The sequence below is a fragment of the Myripristis murdjan genome, chromosome 2 (genome assembly GCF_902150065.1).
Source record: "Myripristis murdjan chromosome 2, fMyrMur1.1, whole genome shotgun sequence".
Classification (NCBI taxonomy): domain Eukaryota; kingdom Metazoa; phylum Chordata; class Actinopteri; order Holocentriformes; family Holocentridae; genus Myripristis; species Myripristis murdjan.
In genome coordinates this window covers 11641976-11665000 of record NC_043981.1, presented here as the reverse complement: position 1 = coordinate 11665000, position 23025 = coordinate 11641976, and the positions used below count along the sequence as shown (strand labels likewise).

General features: G+C 46.1%; 1 protein-coding gene across 2 annotated transcripts in view; it reads left to right on the top strand.

Annotated features, from left to right (window-relative positions):
* Positions 1-19487, top strand: part of pard3ba (par-3 family cell polarity regulator beta a) — a 177102-nt gene extending 157615 nt beyond the window's left edge. For both annotated transcript variants that reach the window (XM_030073126.1, XM_030073117.1), the window contains 2 exons: positions 1834-1913; positions 17951-19487. In XM_030073126.1, the coding sequence (XP_029928986.1) occupies positions 1834-1913; positions 17951-18392 (522 nt within the window). In that variant the 3' untranslated portion in view covers positions 18393-19487. The remainder of the gene's footprint in view (positions 1-1833; positions 1914-17950) is intronic.
* The last annotated feature ends 3538 nt before the right edge of the window (positions 19488-23025 follow it).

Here is a 23025-nt window from a genome sequence, read left to right as displayed (position 1 = left end):
GTATGTCTCTCTCTCTCTCTCTCTCTCTCTCTCTTGTTTAAACCCCCCTGTCTTTTCTGAAAGGTTAATCAATCACTTCCTGGCATGCATGTGTGTGTGTGTGTGTGTGTGTGTGTGTGTGTAAGCAGGAGAGTGTGACCTTCCTCCCAGGATCTCCACTCTAATTGCATATATGTTTTTTTCATAGTGGTGTGTTTGCAGGAAACACACACACACACACACACACACACACACACACACACACACACAAGTTCACTGTAGGGGTGAGGCCCTCCATGAGGTCGCATGCGCTTATGTTACCACATGTGGGGCGTTCAGTGACATTTACCCCCCTTTTTTCTGTTTCCACTCAAACCACGGTTCACACACACACACACACACACACACACACACACACACACACACACACACTTAAAGCACTTTACATGCATCCATTGAATTACATTTCCATAGAGCTCAAATGTTACAGGAGGCAGAGAGTGTTTTCTCCGGCTTTGTGTTTCTGCAAAGACTGACCTCAGTTTTTCTTGGACGGGGGTGCAATCTGTAACACACACACACACACACACACACACACACACACACACACACACACACTTAACATTTTCTGTGTCCCAGGCCGCCTGGCTTCTGTGTGTGAGCACACTAACTCATGAGCACTATATAATAATAACATCACACTTAAACTGTAGCTGCATACATTTGTAGGTTAATGAGAGCCGCTTCAGTTCTTTAAAGGAACACTTCACCCAAAAATCGAGATGTTTTGTATCGTTTGCTCCTCCCGAGTCGTCTTGAATAAAGAATAAAGGTTTTGATCGCACGCCCTACCGAGAACAAAGGTTCCAACAAAGGTTGCCGTCTCCTGGCTTAAGCGTGAGCACAGCCCGAGGCGAGTGTCGCACAGGTGCTCTGCATGAGGCGTTTCTCCAGGTTTTCTATTTTAGGTTTACGACCAAACAACCTGAGAGTCGCTGATCAGCTCCATGTTAACAGAAATGGCTGCAGTTTTATTTTTTTTTGATTGTCCGTTGATAATATTCAGCATTATATCAGGTCTAGGACGGAGGTTGATGCTAAGTTGAATATTAACACTGGACAGTCTAAACACAGCGCTTCCAAAACGTTTCTCATCTGACATTCAAGACAACTCAGAGCGAGTAAATGATGTTCAGAATCAAAATAAAAAATGAAGAGTTCATTTGCAAAGACAGATAAAAGCCATTCTTAAAATGAATACACCTTTTTCACTGATACTGCTTGGAGTACACACACACACAAAGCATGATTTAGGATAATAAACATTATGCCAGGCTAAATAAACATATAAAAAATAGAAATAAATATAAAGTAAATTTTAATAAAATTCCAAAAAGTTTAAAAAGGTTTTAATAAATTCAAATGGAGATATCTGTTTATGCAAATGAGCTCTTCAAATAGTTTTTGGATCCCTGAGGGGAGATTGGGTCAGTTGGGAGAAACAAAAACATATGTATATCACAAAATATGCAGCTTTTGGTGAAATGGTCCTTTAAAACAGGGAGTTCATCATCATGACAGTCGTGTCTTTTGTGAATAAAAACACGCTGACATAGAAATATTTGCTATCAGTGCATTAATTAGTTTAATTAATGACCTCAGTGGTATAACCTGTGTTTAATACATCACTGTGATTACAGTGGGACGTTTGATTCATGCGTTTGTCGGGGCGGTTTACAACAAAGGGGCCCGAGCAGGGGTTCAGTGTCTTGCTCAAGGACGCCGTCAAGGGAATCAAACCTGTGACCTTTTGTGGCCACGTAATGAAGTTAGCTTTCCTGTGCCTCCTCACAGCTGGCACCCAGAGGAGCCGACACCCCCCGCCCCGCACACCGCTACGAGGAGGTGGACAGACAGTACCCAACACACCCCAGGTGAGACCACTGAGTGTGTGTGTGTGTGTGTGTGTGTGTATGTGTGTGTGTGTGTGTGTGTGTGTGTGTGCCATTCCTAAATGCAGGAAATGAAGGGAGAACTTCCTGCAACTCCTTCGCTTTCTCCCCCTCTCTCTCTCTCTCTCTCTCTCTCTCTCTCTCTCTCACACACACACACACACACACGCACACACACACGCACACGCACGCACGCACACACACGCCGAAGACTTAATCCTCTTTGGAGCTTATAATTAAATCTGGAGTGTTTGCCTTGGGAGTGTCTACTCATCCCAGGAATAGGGCTGATCAGCTCCCCAGAGAGCAGGGCCCAGGCTGGAGGATACACACACGCACACACATACACACACACACACACACACACACACACACACACACACTCGATGGATTGTGTGCTCTCATGAAGGATGTATAACCTGTAGTGTGGGTTTAATAGAACTGCACATGTTCCTTCTGTTTGTGTTAGCGTTCCCTTGTCAAATTAGACACATGTGTGCACATATATATGCACACACACACACACACATAGGGAGCCCCCCCATAAAAAACACACACACTCACACACCTTCTCTGTTTTCCATATAATTGTTTCCCGGCGGTGCTTGAGCAAACATCTATCAGTCCCACCACACCAAGACAATGACCGTCTTGTGCATGTTTCGGTGTGTGTGTGTGTGTGTGTGTGTGTGTGTGTGTGCGTGTGTGTGTGTTTGTGCACACGCCGAGCAAACAGCATCTGTGTGATATCCCGGGCCCGGCAGCTAAGTGGAGCGTGGAGTGGCGTGGTGCGAGGCAAGCCAGAGGAGGAAGGTAGAGGGAGAGAACGAGGAAGAGAGGGGTGGCTCGGATAGAGAGAGAGAGGGAAAGAGAGAGAGAGGGAAAGAAAGAGGAGCAGAGAAAGAGAACAGTCATTTCACGGGTTATTGCCCCTCCTGATATGACAGGCACCAGGGAGCGCAGACATCAGCACTGGCTCAGGGGGGACGAGACACACCGAGAAACAGAGCAGAGAGAGAGAGGAGGGGGGGGGACATGACCGAGCGAGATTAGGGAGCTGAAACTGCCGGGACAAAAACCCAAAATGGAGACGGACGGGCCGGCGACCCCGGACCGCTCCATCCTACATTACGCTTATTTATCACCGGCGGAGAAAAGCTCAGTGTTGGTGCAGCCATCATGGCGTCCCCACCAATAAAAACAAGGCAAGCGTGGAAAAACAAAAGCTTCCCAGTCACTCCGCCTGGCAGACATGACAAAGTCGGAGTCGTGTTCTGCCATGATGTTGTGAAAGCGCAGCCGGCGGCGCCACGTCATGCGACGGCTCGACTTGGAAAACAGCACTTTTATTCATTCAGTTGTCAGTGGTGAGATCGCTCCGGGGACGCGGCGTCGCTCTTTTCTGGATGCTGCTATTGTCCTGACCCTTAAGCTGTGTCTCGCAGAGTACGAGTGAATCCAGGCTCGCGTCTCCTGTGCTCGCAATGCCTGATGAGGAAAGACCGACGGGATTTCAAACTGCACTGGAAATTCAGCTGCACAGGATGACGGAGGGTTTTGGCTGGAATATCGAGCGAACCAGACACTTTGCAAAGTTGAGACGGGATGCAAGCTTATGGCTGTTTTCGTGGAAGAAAATCGACGTGCACTGTAATAATCTCCATCTTCACAAGTCATTTCGACGAATGTTCAGTGCTAATACACTAACTCACAAAAAGTTAGGGATATTCGGCTTTCGGGTGAAATTTCAGGATGAACCTAAAATGCATTCTAACCTTTACAGGTGAACTTAATGTGACCGTCTGTAAACTTTTGAATGCACATGTCCAACTGTTCAGTGTTTCAGTACTTTTTGCAAAATTCACAACAGGTGTTTGATCCATGAATCGACCAATAAATTTCCTGGTTCAATTAAAATTGGTATTTAAACAGTCTTCCTCATTATGCTGTTCACATTTTGACATCATGAGACCAAGACGACACCTAACAGTTGATCAGCAGCACCTCGCCATTGCGAGGCTTCAAACAGGATGTTCTCAGATGGAAGTGGCCACTGAGCTTAGAGTGTCACAGAGTGTCATCAGCAAGTTGCAACAGAGATACAGAGAGACTGGAAGAGTCACAGAAAGGCATAGAAGTGGACATCCTTTGGCCACATCCCACGCTGATGACCTCTTCATTGTGAACAGTGCCCTGCGGAACCGGATGATGAATGCCACTCAACTCCAGGCACGTTTAAGGGAGGTGAGAGGCACCCAAGTGTCACGTCAGACCATTCGAAACCGTTTACATCAGCATGGTCTGTGTGCTAGACGACCTGCAAGGGTACCTGACCACACCACCAGGCACAGCTGTCATTGTCTTGCATGGGCCAGGAAGCATTTACGCTGGACGAGGGACCAGTGGGCCTCAGTGCTGTTCTCTGATGAAAGCCGATTCATGTTGAGCAGAAATGATGGCTGCCAATGATGTTGGAGACGTCAAGGAGAGCCCTATGCATCAGCCACTGTTGTCACCAGACGAGCCTTTGGTGGTGGTGGTGTTACTGTGTGGGCAGGTGTGTCTAGTCAGTACAGAACTGCCCTACACTTTGTGAATGGTACAGTGACAAGCCCATACTACCTGAATAACATCATTAATCCAGTCATTGTGCCCCTGCATGAACAACATAGGCCTAATTTCATCTTCATGGACGACAATGCTCCAGTTCATCGAGGTCGTATCATTAGGGAACGGCTGCTGGAGACTGGGGTACCTCAGATGGAGTGGCCTGCACTTTCTCAGACCTGAATCCCATAGAAAACCTATGGGATCAGCTGAGTCGCTGTGTAGAGGCTCGGAGCTCTGTACCCCAGAACCTCAATGTCCTGAGGGCCGCCCTTCAAGAAGAGTGGGATGCCATGCCTCAGCAGACAATAAGTCGACTTGTGAACAGCATGAGACGTCGCTGTCAAGCTGTAATTGATGTTCAAGGGCACATGACAAGTTATTGACACTGACATTTTTTGTTGTGGTATATCCACCACTGTTGTTGGCTTTTGTTTCAAGAAATTGTTTGAGATGAGGAAATCACCAGTGTATGCTTCTACTTAAATGCCCTACTTTCATGATATAATATCACTGAAGCGTGAACTTTTTATATTTTCCATAAATTTCACCCAAAAGCCAAATATCCCTAACTTTTTGTGAGTAGTGTATCTTGTTTTTCTTCAAACAAGTGAAAAAAATCTTTTTTTTTTTCTGGAAACGAGGCCACTAGGATCGAGAAAATGACATGTAATTCAAGAAAAGTCTGGAAACAAGTTGATTAGCATTGCAGACAAGCGGGTTGTTTCACCCCACCGGGAGGTTTTCTCACCTCTTTTAAGACGAGCACGATTTTAGCTGAACAACGAAACCGAATATGAAAAGGACTTATTAAGATGGAGATTTTTGCAGTGCAATAACAAGGCAATAACCCGCAATTAGGCGACTGCACCGATCCGGCAGTGCGGCTTACGTGACGAGTCGCGAACGCGGCAATTACCTCGAGAAATTTCCTCAGCGTTACTTAACTGTTGTTCATCCCGGCTTTGAAGTATTTTTAGGCCCGAGCCCCGCAGGACGGCGGCTGTTTGTAGTGGATATGGCACAGTTACCGCGCTTTCGGGGATATTTGCCTCAGCACAGGAGCAAAACAAAGGCAGAGGAGAAGTGCCAGATAGAGTTTGAATGCTCCATTCAGACTCACATATGTTTGCATTCTTGTTCTTGATGTTCCCATAAAGATGAGACGTGGGTCCTCGGTTCCGGAAACTCTTGTGACTCCCTGGAGCGTAAATACAGATGCAAGAGGGGAGGGGAGGAGGGCATACCAATATATCTGACTTTTTTTTTTTTTTTGCATCGAGGAGGGTGGGTGGGGAAAGAGAGAGAGAGAGCAGACGCAGCAGTGAAATGAATGCATTTTTCAAATTGCAGCTGAACTTTGTGCAAAATCCCCCCGGGGGCTGCCATCATTGAAAGCCATTTCCTCTCAGAATGAGTGCGGCTCCACCATTGGCCTGGCTCTCATTAGCATACATTTGGCCTGCCTTTGTGCGGAGCCGGCTGGGGCTAGAGCTGGAGCTGGAGCTGGAGGGGTGGGAGTGGAGGAGACAAGTTTGTATGTGTGTGTGTGTGTGTGTGTGTGTGTGAAAGAGACAGAGGATCTACTGGAGAGGTACGAGGTGGACGGATGGGAATAAAACTGAGAGACCGTCTTGGAGTTTTGAGTGGGTGTTTAAGGACGGGAGAGTATAGAAAAACGGCGGTAATTTCCCCCACAGTGTTGCATTGATTCACGAGGTATTGATATTCCCATGCACATTTCAGGTCTGCCAGTGAAAGAGCATGAAGTAAGCTTCATTAAAATTATGTTTCGCCAGTGAAAAAACAGTCCTTGAATGAGTGTTGCACGGATTTCATCCAGTTATTGATTGATGCTCTTGTCCATGTAAGTTCAGTTCATTTGGACGGCGTGCAGCCAGGGGGAATACAATATTTCTGCTTTTTGATCACATTCAAACAAAAAGAAGTCAGTGTCTAAATGAGAATTCGGTGATTTCATTTAATTTCTTGAGGGTTTTTTTTTTTTGAGGGGTGGACGCCAAAGTAGCAAGGCCGGCGGCGAGAGGCTGGATTTCAACGTGGGACTGAGCGCCGGTGGCTGCCGCGCCACAGCCAGCGAGAGAGAGTGACGTCTGGGAAAGAGGATTTGGAGAGGAGGGCTGGAAGAGGCAGTGCTGTTGTTGTGTGGAGAGCTTCGCCCCAGGGAGGGTGATAGTGCTACTTTGGCTCCGACCTCCCTCTACACTGGCCATTAACGCCAGGGCGCAGTTCAGCCCCTGGATAGACTTTATACTTTTGCACACACACACACACTTGCAGCCATATGGAGAATATTAACATCATTACCAATTCAAAGCAGCAAGTCGCAGGCACGGTGACCCAGCCCCAGGTTATCCAATCAGAGTGCCCCCTGACCTGCTCCCCCAAGGTGATTGGATTAGGGGGCTGGGTTGGCGTGGCAACGCTCCCGGTTGGGGATGATAATTGGCTGATTAATGTGCAGCCGGTGGCCGGTGAGTCAGAGAGCACAGGGCTCCAACCGAGGGACCGTCCTGGCCTCATAAAGCTCCCGTCACATCTGGACAATGGACACGGCTCCTTAGAGGGAACCAAGGTGTGTGTCTTTGTGTCTTTGTGTGTGTGTGTGTGTGTGTGCGTGCCCACCTGCACACACATTTACGCAGTCAATCAGGCTAAAGAGCCTCTTCAAAGCGGTGACGCTGATTTCTTGTCGACACTCGCCGCTCTCGTCGGCGCACTCTGTCCCTCTCAAACAACAGAGGGCGACTTCTCGAGAGCCTCTCGGCGCGGAGAGAGGATCCTCCGCCGCGTGGAGAAGATTCCCTCAAGGACTCCCGGCTGACCTTCCACAAAAACACACACACACACACACACACTTAACACACACACCACGGCCAGACTCTCAGCCACTTGGTTTTCTCCACCACGTCTTCGTGCACAAACCTTTTTTAACCCAGGATTTGTCTGCTCTGTCCCTAATGAGCCACAACAGGACACACCTCGCAACACACAGTAGAATAGAATAGAGTAGAATAGAATAGAATAGAATAGAATAGAATAGAATAGAATGGAGGAGTAGAATTTGAAGGGCTGGTTTTTAAAGCCTCTACAATGCTGGTATTTACGCACAAAGCTCTGCCTCGCTGTTTGTTTTTCACCAAGTGGAAATTGGAAGCACCGAGAGCTCCCGTCTCACCGCCCCCCCCCCCCCCCCGCACGGCTGGACGGCCTTCTTTATTGCAGAGGTCTATCATTTTAGCGCCGTAATATTGTTAGGCTCCGTGCTTTCGCAGCGCTGAATGAATTCCGATGGATTTCCATGGTCAAGAGAGAAATCGCCTTTTCGCCGCCCGCGCCCCCCGTCTTTATTAAAACACAATCCTGTTGCTCACGGCTTCATAAGTGATCAGCCGTTTCCCCCACCTGCTGCCGTCCCGCCGTCGCATGACTCACTTCAAACTCGCCTAACTCGCTTAGCTTTATTGTCTTCATAACTCATATTTAATTTCCGAGGCCCCCCGAGACTTCAAAGTAGCTCTTTTTTCTCGATAAATTGTCCTTTTTTTTCGCCCGTAACAGCAGACGAGGCCTTCTCCAAGACCCGGTGTAATTGGTTTAAAAGGTGATGTGACCTCCGATTTTATTGTTAAATCAGCGGCTCGGGAGCGTCAGCAGCAATGTACAGATGATTTTGTTTGATTTCCCGAAAGGTGGCGTGACCCCTCTCCTATTTGCTCGGCTTTATGAGAGACGGAGGCCTGCTGGAGAGCCGGGGGCCCGTCCTGAGACAGTGTTGTTTGCTCAGCTAACAGTGTTTGTGCCAGGACACTGGAGAGTGTAATGGAATCAGCAGTTGGAAATGAAAGGGCTTTAGCCAGCTCTGTCACATAGACGGCTGACTCCACCTGTTAACAACAACTTCGCTTTTTTTTTCTGCATGTCCATCAATCCCTCTGTTTTTTTGTTTTTTTTGTATCTCACTTCTGTTTTCATCTCACTTCCTGCCTCTTTTTCATCTCGCCTCCGTCTCTCTGTCTTTCCCCGCGCCCGTCGCTCCCAGAGTCTCTCAGGTCTGCGTATGGGAAAATGAAATCGTTGCTTTATAAATAAAACAAAGGATATACACTGCGTGGCCTCCGAGATCCCTGTGAGCTCAGCGAGACACACACAGGCCGTCTTGCAGGGGCCGGTGCAGGAATACAGATGGACGGGCGGTTCTGTAGCCGAGAGCCAGGATTCACTTTGAATTCAAATGTTTTCCTCTTTTTTTTCCCTGAATAGAATGGAGTAGAGCCTGGAGTACATACTGTACACAGAACAGAACACAATAGAAAACAGTAGAACAGACAAAGTGTGACGTAAATCAATAAGTTAGACTCAGTTTTGGAGACCTCAAACTTGAGTTTTGGGCACAGAAAAAAAAAAAATCAGTTTCTCTCTCTGACTCTCACTTTATTCGTCCACCAGAACATCATTCAAGGTCAAATGAATACTGCAGCTCTGACCTTTGACCTCCTGAGTCCTGAGTGCATGTACTTTTGGTGATCCAGCAGGTTTATTCTACTGTTGCAGCCTTAAATATGATAAAATAAATAGAATAGTGGAGAATATGGATCATGGCGGCGTCTCTGAATGATGACATCACTAAAAGGAGTCATTAGCAGCTCCTGTGGCTCATTATGAAAGGATGTGTGTTCTTAATGTGCGCACAAGCTTCCCATCTCTCCTCACCTTCCCCTTTTTTTTTTTTTTTTTTTTTAACCGTGGGCTCCCATGTAGCAGCCTGGCGCCCGCCGCTACCTGCCACTGATACTGTACACGTTCCCTGTCACCGCGCGGTGTATCGTGGCATGGAGTGTAAACACAGGCCCATTTAGACGAGGCACGTGCGTCGAGGTGAGAGCCAATCCCCCCCCCCTCCCCCCTCCCCGCGCTGTTGTTGACATAGGCGGGTTTGATTAGCAGCGATGGCGAGCCTGCCAGGGCCGGAGCGGCTAATGGTTTCCTCTCATGTGGAGCCAGCCGGGCCTGCTCAGTGTCTGCGGCGCCGCCACTCGCACACGTCTTCGGTGTGTGTGTTTTGCTCTTACGTGTGTGTGTTTTTGCGGGGGTCCGGGCCAGGATGAACTTGGAGAAGGTCAAGTCCCCCCCCCCCCCCCTCTCTCTTCTGCATTATTGCGGGCCTTGTCAGAGGGTGTCAACAGAAAAACAATAAACCAAACACTGTATCACACACTAATGAATATGTCGCCTAGAGGACATGTATTCCCTCTTTTAATTAACAAACTAAGGAATTCCTGCAGCAGATGATGAATACATTAACTTTGGATCAGGGGAAACAACATGTTGGCTCCGGCAAGTGTCGCGTTCGTGTCACACCAGAACAAGCAGAATAGCTGGGTGATATTTCATCACTACAAATACTATAAATACAAATTGCAGCGTAAAACACATTTTAAAACCCTGGACTGTTTCCGGTGCTGTTTGTTTCATATTATATTTTTGTCCCCTGACATCACTGGGTGATATTCTCAGCAAGCGATTCTCTGTAGACTCAACTATTTGCAGCGATGTTAAACACTCAGGGAGAAATCCAGCAAAGTGGAGGGGAAGCTCACCTCTTCACCTCCCATTAAGCTCCAGTGTAGCTGCAGCTGCTCTCCATGTGCATTGTGGTTGAACCCTGTGTGATTACAACCCTAATCCTGGAATTCATTGTGAGTTTTTGTTAGATTAGTCATGTTTTACGGTGGAATTTGCTTTAATTTAACAAGTGCTTGTATTGCAAATTTAGTGTCGGCCAATAACAAACCGAAGCAGATATTTTTAGCTCTTCATAAACTGGGTTTCAGTGTGAATTACTGATCCCGATCAATTTTTAACTGAGGCTGCCTATAGCAGGTATGTTGTGCCAACAGGAAAATAATTACTAGAATAAATATCTTTTTAATGAAATGTTTGAATAAACAAATGAATAAACAGAGAATTGTAAATGCAAAGTAAAAAGATGAGAGATGCTGTCAAAGCAGAGAAAGAGCGAGAATAACATCTTTCATATTGGAGAGGGAGGACATGGAAATGCCAATATCGAATATAAAATACCAGCACAATATATTGGTAAACAAATAAATCAGTCGAGCTCTACTTTATGTAAATGAAAGCTTTTGAAACTATTTTTTGCCGATAAACCCGCTGTTTACCTGTGCAAATGAATGCTTATATGCAACAGTTTTTCTCGAAAGTCGGTGTGTGTGTGTGTGTGTGTGTGTGTGTGTGTGTGGGTGTGTGTTTGGCACTTGTGCACTGAGGTGCGGCAGCTGCTTTTTGTACTCGTGGAGGAATTAATGCAGTTTGTTGTGTCCGCGCGCCGAATGTTGACAGGTGAGAACAAAACTGGCAGGCCTGCTAACACATGCATCTGTACTTTTAATGTCCTCTTCATGTTTGCAATCAGAACGTTAATAAATCATTCAAGCGCGCGTTCATGGTCGCGGGGGGGGGGGTGCAGATGCATGCGCGTGTTTGTCGTCCCATGCAGTAAGTGTTACGCCTTCGTGCATTTGTGCAAACCAAAGGAAAACATATAAACAACCATAAATTTTTAGCAGATGGCACAGTATGGTTACCAAAAAACCAACAACACACAGAATGCCATTGTGTGTTTGCAGTGCTTCAGTTATTTTTTAAAGCATCTGCAGTGTTGCAGCGCTCTGTCTTTTATTTAGCATCCATCTGCTGTCTGCCCAGAGTGAAACATTTGTGTATAGTTTAATAGATAATAGGAAAATTGGAAGCAGAGTGTGGCATCTTGCATTTGGAATGAAAACCTGTGTTTTTCTATCTACAGGCGGCCAGTTGTGTATAGAAACTTGTGGAAAAATGCACCAAATAATTGAGTGACAGCTGTTAGGTGGTGCAGCGTAGCGTTTTACAGGTACAACCTGTGAAAAAGCAAAAACGGTTCATCTTCCTGTTTTCTGTCATAACATTGAATCCTCTGTATGTGCATGTGGTGGTGTGTGTGTGTGTGTGTGTGTGTTAACAGGCTGTGACCCAGGCCCCCCTGCATGCTTGTTCCCAGCTGTTTAGTGCAGACTGGTTATGAGGACTGGGGGATTTGGGGGACCAGGATGTTAGGGGAGGGGAGGACGTCCAATAAGGAATTGGAGGGGTACTAATTTCCTCCTTCCGTTTCCTTGGGGCAGGTGCAGGATAACCCCCCCACACACACACACACACACTCGCATCACAACCATCACCACACGTACACACACATTCTTCACTGTCATGTAGCGGAAACTGCCTGAATGGCAGCACATGAACAGACATTCACACATTTTTTTTTTCCCACCCTTTCTTGAACATGAAGTCGCTCCCAGCACATATTCACATGCACATCAATATGCATGTCATTTCTCTCTCTCTGACACACACACACACACACACACACAGTCTGAGTGTGTTTAGGAGTGCAGTATGGGCTGTTGATGTAGGACAAGTGTGAGTCAGACGCATTACACGGCGTGTCATTAGATCCTGACAGCCTCGTTGGCCCCCGTGGTTCACATCACACCCTGCACTCCGCCTGCTGCTATCACAGCCCTATATAGACCTCATACACACACACAGACAGGTATGCGCATCTGTCTGTCTGCCCGTCTCGCTCTCTTCCTCCACGGCTTTATTGTCCTGCATGGCTGTTTTTTCCTATTCCCTGCCTCTTCCTGTGTGTCCTTGTCTCCATCTCAGTGTTCACAGTGTCTTTTCTGTCCCGTTATGAGGGCTAATTGCGTTGCACATACAGCGCATAAAGGAAAACACGAGCCATAAACACCAACAGACATAACCTTGTGGCGGTCGGGGTGTAAATTCACATTAGATTAGAGTTTAGCACTCTCGTTATGGCGAGGATTTAATGAATTCCCAGTTGCCATGCCTTTGTTTTATTTACTTTCTCTATGTTTTGTGTGCCGGGCTGGGTTGAAATTAGAAAAGCTGAATAGAAAATGCACAATCGGTCAAATTTCTCAAAAAAAGCTACGCGTGCTCAAAGCAAAAAATATATTAATTGATGTAGAAATTACAGAATAAACAGGATTGGTGGCTCGTGTTTCATTAGTTAATGGTGTTGTACGATCTGCCCCACAAATGCTTCATTAAAGTTGATGTGGATTTTCCCCTATAAGTCTCCATTGTGGGTGTCTGTCCATATGGTGCATGAGAGTATCGCCAAGCGCTTTTCTTTGATTCCATTTTTGGATGAAAGCGAGAAACGCAGCCAACACGAGCCGACTCTGAGGAACAATAACAGTTTCCCCCAATTCTAGTCAGTTCTCGAAAAGACTATTTTTCTTTTTCCTCCCTGGATGTTCTTTTGACATTCAAGAAGCCCATTCAGCTCAGCCTAGCTGCTGGAAACACTGATTCACTTCTCTCTCTTTTTTTTTTTTTTTTTTTTTTTTTTTTTTGACATTTCAATAGTCTGCGTAAAATTCGCTTGACACTTGGATGGAAACACACTCACTGTCTGCGTGTGTGTGTGTGTTTTGCTCTCGGAAGGCCTATTTGAAGCGAATTAATCTTGCCGGAGGAGGTCCTTAATGGTAATTATTACCAACAGCATCCAAAATTGTAATCCAGCACAAAGCTGCCACGTCTGTGATTGTTTACGAGTCAGTCAAAGCTCTGCTGCAAATTGGGCCGCTTGTTCTCGGCAGATTGGCGGAGGTCATCCGATAATGGCGACCCAGTTCAGCTCGGCGGCGTCATCATCTAATAACCTGTTGTGTTTCTGGTCTCCAGCAGGTAAAGGCCGGCATATTGATCATGATGTTTTACGGCGTCGTGGCTGGAGGTGTAATTTGTGGGAAATCACAGAGATCATTTATCCCATGCAAATGATTTTCACACTCATGCTGCTGTGCACGTAAAAATTACAGGACTTCCCCCACAAGACTAATCGAAAACAGAGCTTTTCTATTTGTCTGGATGTCTCACTCTGCCTTTTTTCCTCAGTCAGTTTCTCTGACTTTTCTTTTTCTTTTACACTTTCTCCGCTTGTCTCATTTTTAAATTCTTTTTCGGTGTGCTCTCCTCTGTTTATCTGTATTTCTCTCTTCCATTCAGTTTTCCTCTTTCCCACACTCGTATGGTACATAGCACAAACTCACTGTTGAAATTACATAAGCTAACACGTAAACAGAGCTCTCATGCAGACACAGAATAAACACAGCCAAGCACTCTCTCTCTCTCTCTCCCTCTACCTCGTCGTGCCTGCTGCCACATTCTCACACATATTTCAAACATTTTGTTTGGATCGGCGAAGTTAAACTTATAATTTACATCATTTTCAAATACCGTTGCGGTTTAAGGACGTTTAAGGTTAGCTAAGGCTTCATCTGCACACTCAGACTAAACACGCTCACTTCCCCCTGCATCCCCGACCAGGCCCAAACCAGCTGTGTGACCCAGGGATGAGGAGCTCCCTGTGGGTCACTGGGGCCTGTGGACCCCCTAATCTCCCAGCTGCCTGACCAGACACACACACACACACACACACACACACACACAGACTCATACAGATGCAGGCACACGCACTTACACTCAGTATTGTTCCTGCTTCCAAAAGCACAACACCAATAACCACCAAATAACACAGCTGAGAGTATGTTATTGCTTTAATATGTTGTTTTTACAGCAATATCACACATTAAACAAAGACACAAGCTTTGGGTTTTAATCATTTCATGTTGGCCTCGTGCGAAGTCATAAAACACCCCGGCTTGCGTCATTCCATCGAACAGAGTAACCAAAGTCAATGTAAACAAGGCTGAGTGATGCAGTTCAAGTTGCAGTCTTGTATGTTTCACTCGTCAAATGTTTTGAAATGTTGCATAAATGTGATTCCTGTCAAGACTTTCTTCATATCGTTGATGGTTTCCAGTGTCGTCCAGGTCTTGGATATGTTTGTCCAATCAGTCTGAGGATGTTAACGCTCACTCCTCTTTCCCCTCAGCACGTTTAAATTCACACTCACTCACGCCCTCGCCTCCCTGAAGAAACATAAGTACTCCCATATGATCTCGCGCTCGGCAGCCGGCCTCACAGCTACTGGCTCGGCGCTGCTCCCAGCGGCCACGCAAAGGTCAGGGGTCGCCAAGGCTTACATACCACAGCGCTGAAACAATTTATCGCACTTCATTTCCCCCGTAATCTGCCAGAGCGTTCCACAAAGAATATCAAACAAGAATATCAAACTGTAAAATGTGCGGTCACAGCCATTTGGTGTGACGTTGGTGCAGGAATGGAGGTTGTGCTCAGTTTTCAGCGCCTCATGATGGGGAGAGGGTTTGAATTAGCGCAAATGACAGAGGATGAGTGAAAACAAATCGCCGTCTCTCCAAGGTTTGTGCCTCATTCGGTAAAAATAATTGAGTTTTAGCCTTAACCGATGTTGTTTATCCCGCCGGTCGTGCAATTAAAGGAGTTATATCTTTGCACGGGACGGCGTGCTCGTGAAGGATTACCCCGCATGTGGATCTATCGTTACTTTCGTGCCCGCTTTGCCCTCATTATTAGCACGGGGAAGACGAGGCAGCGCTGTAGATGAGAGAAGAAGAAACAAGGAGGAGCAGAGCAACAGAGGTGCACTGCAAAAAGTCCAAATCTTACCAAGATTATTTGTCTTATTTCAAGTAAAAATGTCTTATTTCTAGTCAAAATATCTCTTTACACTTAAAACAAGACATGATCACCTAAGAAATAGACGATTTTCACTTGTTTCAAGCTAATTTTCACTTATTTGCCAATGAAACAAGCAAATTTTCACTTGTTCACTTGTGTCACAGGTGAAGATTTGCTGAAAATCGTCTAAAAACAAGTTATTTCTGAGGTGATCATGTCTTATTTTAAGTGTAATGAGATATTTTGACTAGAAATAAGACATTTTGACTTGAAATAAGACAAATAATCTTGGTAAGATTTGGAGTTTTTGCAGTGTGGGAAAGAGCAGAAGAGACGAGGACAGAGAGGGAAAAGTGTGAGGGGAAGGACGGCAGAGGAGAAGAAGAGGGAGGTCAGAGGGCGACACGGAGCAAAGAGGAGAGAAAGAGGAAGATGAAGAGAGACTAGTCAGGTGGAAAAGAGGCAAAAATGGTAGATTGCAGAAGGAGAGGCCTGAATGAGACGATGATGAGAGCAGAGAGGAAGAATGCGGCTGTTTGGCCCTGCACTCCTCTCTCCCTGCATCACTCCATCCCTCCCTCCCTCTCTCTCTCTGCTTCTCTCCGCCTCCCCCGGTGGCCCACACAGTTTAATCTGGATTAATGAGCAGGTTGACCTTCGTCTCTCTCTCTGACTCTCTTCCCTTCCCACCTCGCTCCCTCTCCGCGTGCTCCTCAGGGAGAAATATGTTGTTGTTTTTTTTACCCATGCTGCCTTCACATCTGTCTCTGTCTGCCCACATCTTCATTTCAGGTGAAATCTTCTCTTCCCTCTAAAATAATCCTGTCTCTCTTTCCTTTTCTTTTTTTAAAACCTTCCTTATCTCAAGCCTCGGTGCTCTGCATGTGCACATCTGTGTGTGTGTGTGTGTGTGTGTGTGTTCTCTGCCCCATGCTGACTGACAAGGCAGCGCTGTTCATTCTCGGGACCACCTGTGTATCCGGCCTCACGGCTCTGTTTGGGTGGTCAGGCCTCACGGAAAACACACACAACTGATATCTGGGAGACACACACACACATGGAAAACCAACTCGCCATGGTCAGTGAATATCCTCAAGGGAAGCCCGCTCATATATACAAATGCACATACATGCACACACACACACACACACACACACACACACAAGCAGGCTGCGTGCTCACTAATCTGTGGTGAGTGAGTCATTCTAATTGGCCAGTCAACAGGTGCTGAGCTCGGCCCGGGGGGAGCGGACCGAGGAGAGGGGAACCAGAGAGGCCGAGCACGGGGCTTCTGTAATAACTGCACTACAGTGGCGGCCATTGTTGAAGCCCCCCCACCCCCCGACCCGATCCACCCACCCCGCATCTCTCCTGCATTAACACTGCAGGATTTTCCACTAACATAACCTCGGGGTGGAGCAACAACAGTGGCAATGCATGTAGTAAAAAAAAAAAAAAAAAAAAAAAAAAAGTAGCACTTAAAGGCTGCAAACAAATTTGCATCTGTGAAATGTCACCTTTTCACGAGCTGTGAAAACCAACTTTATTTTGAGCTCTTCAAGCGTCTATCACTGTATCCAATTTGAATGAAATCAATCAAATGCCTTAATAAGTTGCTTTCTTAATCCACGGAGGTTCATGTAATCCTTGAAATTAAGTTAAAGCCTAAAAATCACTAAAACAGCAGGTACAGGGTCTTCACATGATGACAACAATACACTGATGAGGTGGATCAAAGGAAATTTAATCTGTCTTTCTCAAAATTTCGAGTGGATTTAATAATCCGTATGATTTTCTCGTAATTAAATGTTCAGGCGTTTGATGAAAAAAATCTCGGGGCGCACAGGAAGTGATGCGTTTTAGACATTCGGCAACAGTTTGGATTAAAAAGTAGACAAACTGGAGCGTCCCGAGGCAAAAGGGCTCATAGTCCCGCCCACGTTGTTTGATTGACGGGGATCTCTGAGAAGTGCAGTGCAGCAGCGCCAAAATTGAAAAATGTAAAAAAAAAAAAAAAAAAAATCGGAAAGTATGTCGTTAACAGCCAATAAAGACCTCGCCGTTCAATTCGATCACTCGGGTGCACAAGTTGGAAAAAATTTGAACGGGCCCCTGAAAGGTGAGCGGCCCTCCATCTCTGCTCTGGATCTCTCATCTCTGCGTCTCGGCCTCTCTGTGGTGGCGTCGTGTCGCCTTACCCAGGGGTTTAGCCCCCTAATCACCCGCAGCCGGGGGGGAGGCAACCGGAGACATCCAGCTGGCTGCCTCGTTACCGCACACCCCTGGGACCCACACACACACGGACATTCCTGCACATACAGGCACACACAAACATTTAGTCAAACACACACACACACACACAGGCCTCCTTATATGCTTACGGAGGCATTTGCTGTTATCTCTTGGCATCTCTCCATCTCCACCCCCCCCCCTCCCCTCCACCACCCGATCCTGCCAAGGCCACAGCCTCGCCACGTAAACTGAAGAACAGGAGAGGGCTTACCGCATGGGAGGGTCAGATCTCTGGCACGTCCTCCGCTCCAAACCAGTTCAAACCAGTATTAAATGTTGTCTTCCTCTCGCCGCATCCATTGTGTGTGTGTGTGTGTGTCTTTTAATAACGTGTCAAACAGTCCTGAAGGCCAGCTTCAGGCTAATGGACATGCAGTCACGATGTCCTGATCATCACATCTCTCTCTCTCTCTCTCTCTCTCTCTCTCTCTCAGGCGGGACCCGTATGATTACCCCACCCACTCCCGACCCATGCCGAGAGACCCCTCCCCCTACCAGCCGCCCACTGACGCCCCCGCGCCCGGCCGCCAGTCCCAGCAGCAGGCGCCCAAAGACGCCCGCTACTACCCGCCGTCCCCGCGCACCGGCCAGCAACACCGGGCGCCGCTGAGGCAGGACGTCCCGCCGTCCCCGACTCAAACCCGCAGGGGGCGCCACCACTACGACACGGCGGGACGACAGGGACACGGGAACCGGCAGGCGAGCCCCGGGCGCTACGTCAGCCCCGAGAGGTACGAGGTGGTCCCGGGACGCTACGTCAGCCCCGAGAGGTACCGGGTGGGCCGGGAGCACTACACCAGCCCCGAGCGGTACGGATACGGGGAGCGGAGGCAGCCCGACCCGAGGCAGAAGAACCCGGTGATCGGGGCAGTGTGAGAGGTCGCCTAGCAACGCACACCAGCCCCGTCCCCATTAAGGACGGGTCAGAGAGAGAGAGGGGGATTTCGGTGATTCGTACGCCGGCCTGAGCATAAATACCCACCGAACTAAACACAAAATCAGCTTGACGCCGCGTAGCTGTCCTGTGAAAACGCTTTTTAGGATTTTCAGCCTGGCCGCCGCGGAGTTTTAGAATTTAATCTCCTTCAGTTTGAGTTGAAACAGGAAAATGGCCAAGATTTGGAGAGGTGAGGTTTGTGTGGGACACCAGAGCTCATCTAAAGACCCGTCTCTCAGGCGTTAGGGATTCGTGTAAATACACACATATCGACCACTGTGAGTGTTGATATTTGCATGTATGTCCGTGTACATAGCGATTTGATTTTACATTGATGTTGGTTTTATACTGTAGGGTTGAGATTATTATTATTATCTGTACACACAGACCAAGCTTAGTGACTCTGTGCCGTAAAGGTAATGCTGACTTGCGTTTTGCACGAGCTGATCAAACGGGGCGGGGGGGGGGAGTAAGGAGGGATCACCTTGACCGGCCAGACACCGAAGGGACACACACACACACACACAGGAAGTGGACCGCGGACAAACAGGAAAAGGAAGTAGCCGCACTTCAAAGTGTCTTCTCGCGCTTGATGTTTTGTCGCTCGCACTTCCCCCACATCCTGCTCATCAGACTTGGCTGTCTTTTTTTTTTTTTTTTTTTTTTTTTTTTTTTTTATGTGTGTGTATTTTGCCTTTTTTTTTTTTTTTTTTTTTTTTAATTATTTGAATGTGTATGTGGCTAACATTATCACACGAATGCATTCCAAATATGAGTTTATTTGTACAAGTGATATTTTTGTGCTTCTTCTAATAAAACGTCTGTATATATATATCATAACCCGAGGTGTGCTGCGTGCTGACTCCACACACACGTTGCTCTTGATGAGGAGCCAGAGGTCTCCTTCTTGAACATATCATTACTGAAAGTCATTACGGTGTGCGCGCGAGCGTGAACGAATCAGCACTGACAAACTTGCTAAATGATTTGACAATGGTGTAATTAAAACACGCTGTGGAATAAAAGCTTGATTTTAAAAAAAAAAAATACATCTATTTTGCATTAAATACTTTGGAAAAACCCTCTTTTTGTGTCTTGCCAGTTCATTTCAGCCCGTTTCTGTCTCATTTAACCCGTTAGCCAAATTATGCAAACCATGAGTCATCACTTTTTTTTAAAAAATTCATTACAATATTCATCCTAATTTCTCTCAGCACAATCTCGGGATAAATTTGCCCTCTGAGATGACTGATAAGAATAGCCAGCATTCTGATAATGACTAAATCATCTTCGACAATTAGAGCCGAGGAAATCTCCACTAGAAAATGATTACTGCCCAATTTGCTCTCAGAAATAAAGATGGCGCTGATTGGTGAAATTAGACTTGAAATGGGGGATAATTAGAGTGTGGAGCAGGCTTTTTTTTTTTTTTTTTTTATCAGTTAGCGTTTAATTAGCATCAAGGCCGGCACGAAGCGGCCGTCTGCTGATCCCTCCAGTCTCTGTGCCGCCGTGACCCTTTCCGATCCGAGCTGAGACAATCGATTCGAGCCAGCTGAGAGACGCGGCTCTTTGTAGTCCGACGGCTCCGTCTTCCATCAAACGAGCCGACTGAGTAATCGCTTTATTTAATGTGTTTTTGAGAAAAAGGATCATAAAAAATACATTTTATTGATGTACTCCTCTTTAAAACGGCATATCAAAGTGTCTCACAAAGAAGATCAAATAGGTCATAATAGGGAGGGGGGGAAAAACGCCGACTCGCTGTCTGCAGAGCGATGTATGAAGATTATATGGAGGGAAGGTTTTGAAGATTTCTTGCTAAAACCTTGAACTAATGAAATAAACATGCCATTCCTGTACAATTTGCTTCGCTGGAGTGTTAAACAAAGTTGCCGTGGAAAAAAAAAAAAAAAACAAGTCGAATAAGGATATTTTCCCCTGTGAGATCATGTTAGTTTTTTTTTTTTTTTTTTTTTTTTTTTTTTTCTCAGGGCTAACCTTCTCAAAATGTTTTCCAAAGACTTGAAGGTTGCACTTGCAGGAGCTTTCTCTCGTACATCGCACTTTGAAATTTTCTGAACCGAAATTAGCGCAGCCACTGCAAAAACGCAAAATCTTACCAAGATTATTTGTCTTATTTCAAGTAAAAAATGTCTTATTCCTAGTCAAAATATCTCAGTACACTTAAAATAAGACATGATCACCTCAGAGGTAAATTGTTTTTAGACAATTTTCACTTGTTTCAAGTGAAAATTCACTTGAAACAAGTGAAAATTAGCTAGAAACAAGAAACAAATGAAACAAGCAAATTTTCACTTGTTTCAAGCAAATTTTCACTTGAAACAAGAGACAGTTGTCTAAAAACAAGTTACTTCTGAGGTGATCATGTCTTATTTTAAAAGTAATGAGATATTTTGACTAGAAATAAGACATTTTTGACTTGAAATAAGACAAATAATCTTGGTAAGATTTTGAGTTTTTGCAGTGAGACCTGAAAAAGTCCACATCCTCTACTTAAACCTGCTGCGGTCAAAATCCTATCCTTAAAAAAAATTATTCAAAAGAATCTCAATATAGGCAATGCGTGCATCTTCATTATTTAGATGATGAAAACTACAAAAAAAAAAGTCTAATTATATGTGCAATGTGTAGATTCCTAGATGATACTAATAACGACGTTGGAAATGTTTAATTTGCAGCAACAAAAGTTCAGTTTTATCTTATTCCCAAGCGTGGACTTTAAAGGACTGAACTGAGCGTTCGACTCATAAATAACCTCCTCCTCGCTGTTGTGGCCACTTTTATGCTGCCAGAGATAATAAACAGCAGCGGCTAAGCGTCCAGCAATTGATTGCGTTTAATGTCCATAAAACAAAAAAGCGTTGAAATCGATGCGGAGCCGGGCGCTCGGCGGCTTGCGCTCGCTGCAACACAGTTTAAGTCCAACTCAAATGAATGTTCCAGCAGTGTGTGTAGTCACTGAGAGGAAATTCCATGGTTTGAACTACAACACACACACACACACACACACACACACACACACACAGAGCCTGAGTACAGTCACGGCCATTGACCCGCCGTCTTGGACACATTTTCATGCCTCTTGCTGTCTCCTTGTGACGAACTTCTCCTCCCCCGTCTGCGTGACCTTTTGATTTCAAGCGAGATTTGTATTAAAGGAAATCAGACTTGCTGACTTGAAGCATAACATTTTTTTTTCCTTCCTCAAAAGCGATTTGTCTATTCTCCGACATCCGTCCTCCCTTTGTTGGAAGTTCCTTGACATTCCGCTCGGTTTCGTTCTGCCTTTTTGAAAATTCACTTACGTTCTCCCCCTGCTTTATGAGGGGGGTTTGGCGTGAATTAATTTGACACCTCATAAGCCCACATTCGTGTTGCAAAAAAAAAAAAAAGAAGAAATTAAAAAAAAGAAAAAAAAAAAAGATGCAGAGGCGCACACGGTTCCCCAGTCGTTTGTCATGAACTGCGGGGCTGTGGGAGAATTCCCCGGCTGTGTTCTCTTAGCATTTCCTATTCTGCCGGCGCCCCTGTCGAACACCTCAGCTTGTTAGCATGTGTCAATCAAAAGCCGTGCTCTGGGGAGGGCAAAGTGGAGGGCTGAAACAGTTATCTCTCTCCCACACAGCTCCCAAAAAAAGACAGGAGCTCAGGAAAGACAGAAAGAACGAGAGAAAGAGAGGGAAAGATGGGCATATAGAGGCAGTGTGTGTGTGTGTGTGTGTGTGTGTGTGTGTGGGAGTATACACCCTCACACAGCAGTGTAGCCGTACGGGTGAGCACCCACGGTGACCTCGGCCCGCTCTAACCCACCCCCCCCCTTCAGCCTCTTCATTAAAGGCACATTCCGCCGCATTAGGCCGCCGTCCTTCCGTCCTTCACCCGCCGCCGTTCATTTCGATTCCGCCGTCGCCATGACATCGCCGCCTCGGAACGGAGAGAGAGTAATCGCGGCGGGCCAAGCGGAGCTCCTCATTTAATTATACAGTTAATTAGAAAGCCGGCCCACCCCCCTCCCCCGGGCGCAGCCACTTCCATGGGAATAGCTGAGGGCTAATGTGCAGTTTAAAGTACCTGAATATGGAGATTGGCGGAGTTATGGATTACCGTTAGCCGTTAGCCTGCCCTTCACCCACCTCATTCGCTTTTCTGTCTGCCGTGTAGCCTTTTGATCCAGTATCACTCAAGTTGGAGTGTGCTCTTTCAGCCAGCGTGTTTGTTTGATATTGTTCATGAGCTGTGAAATTGAATTTCCACAGTTGGGCTGATATTGGAAATAATTTCATATCCCATGCAATATTCTTGCTTGGTTTCACCTTGTGCAGTGTTTAAGACATCCATTTTTACTAAATGTCTTTTTTTTCTTCTTTTTTCTCTCTCTTTTTTTTTTTTTTTTTTTTTTTTTTTTGTACCCCTGGTTGATATAGCAACACTGTTAATTTAGACCATATTTACCCTAAAAGCAATGCTGGCTTGCTGGCTGCCTCTCGCTCGCCCACACACCACAGCCAAACCACCAACCACCATCTTTTACACCAACTGTCACCATGG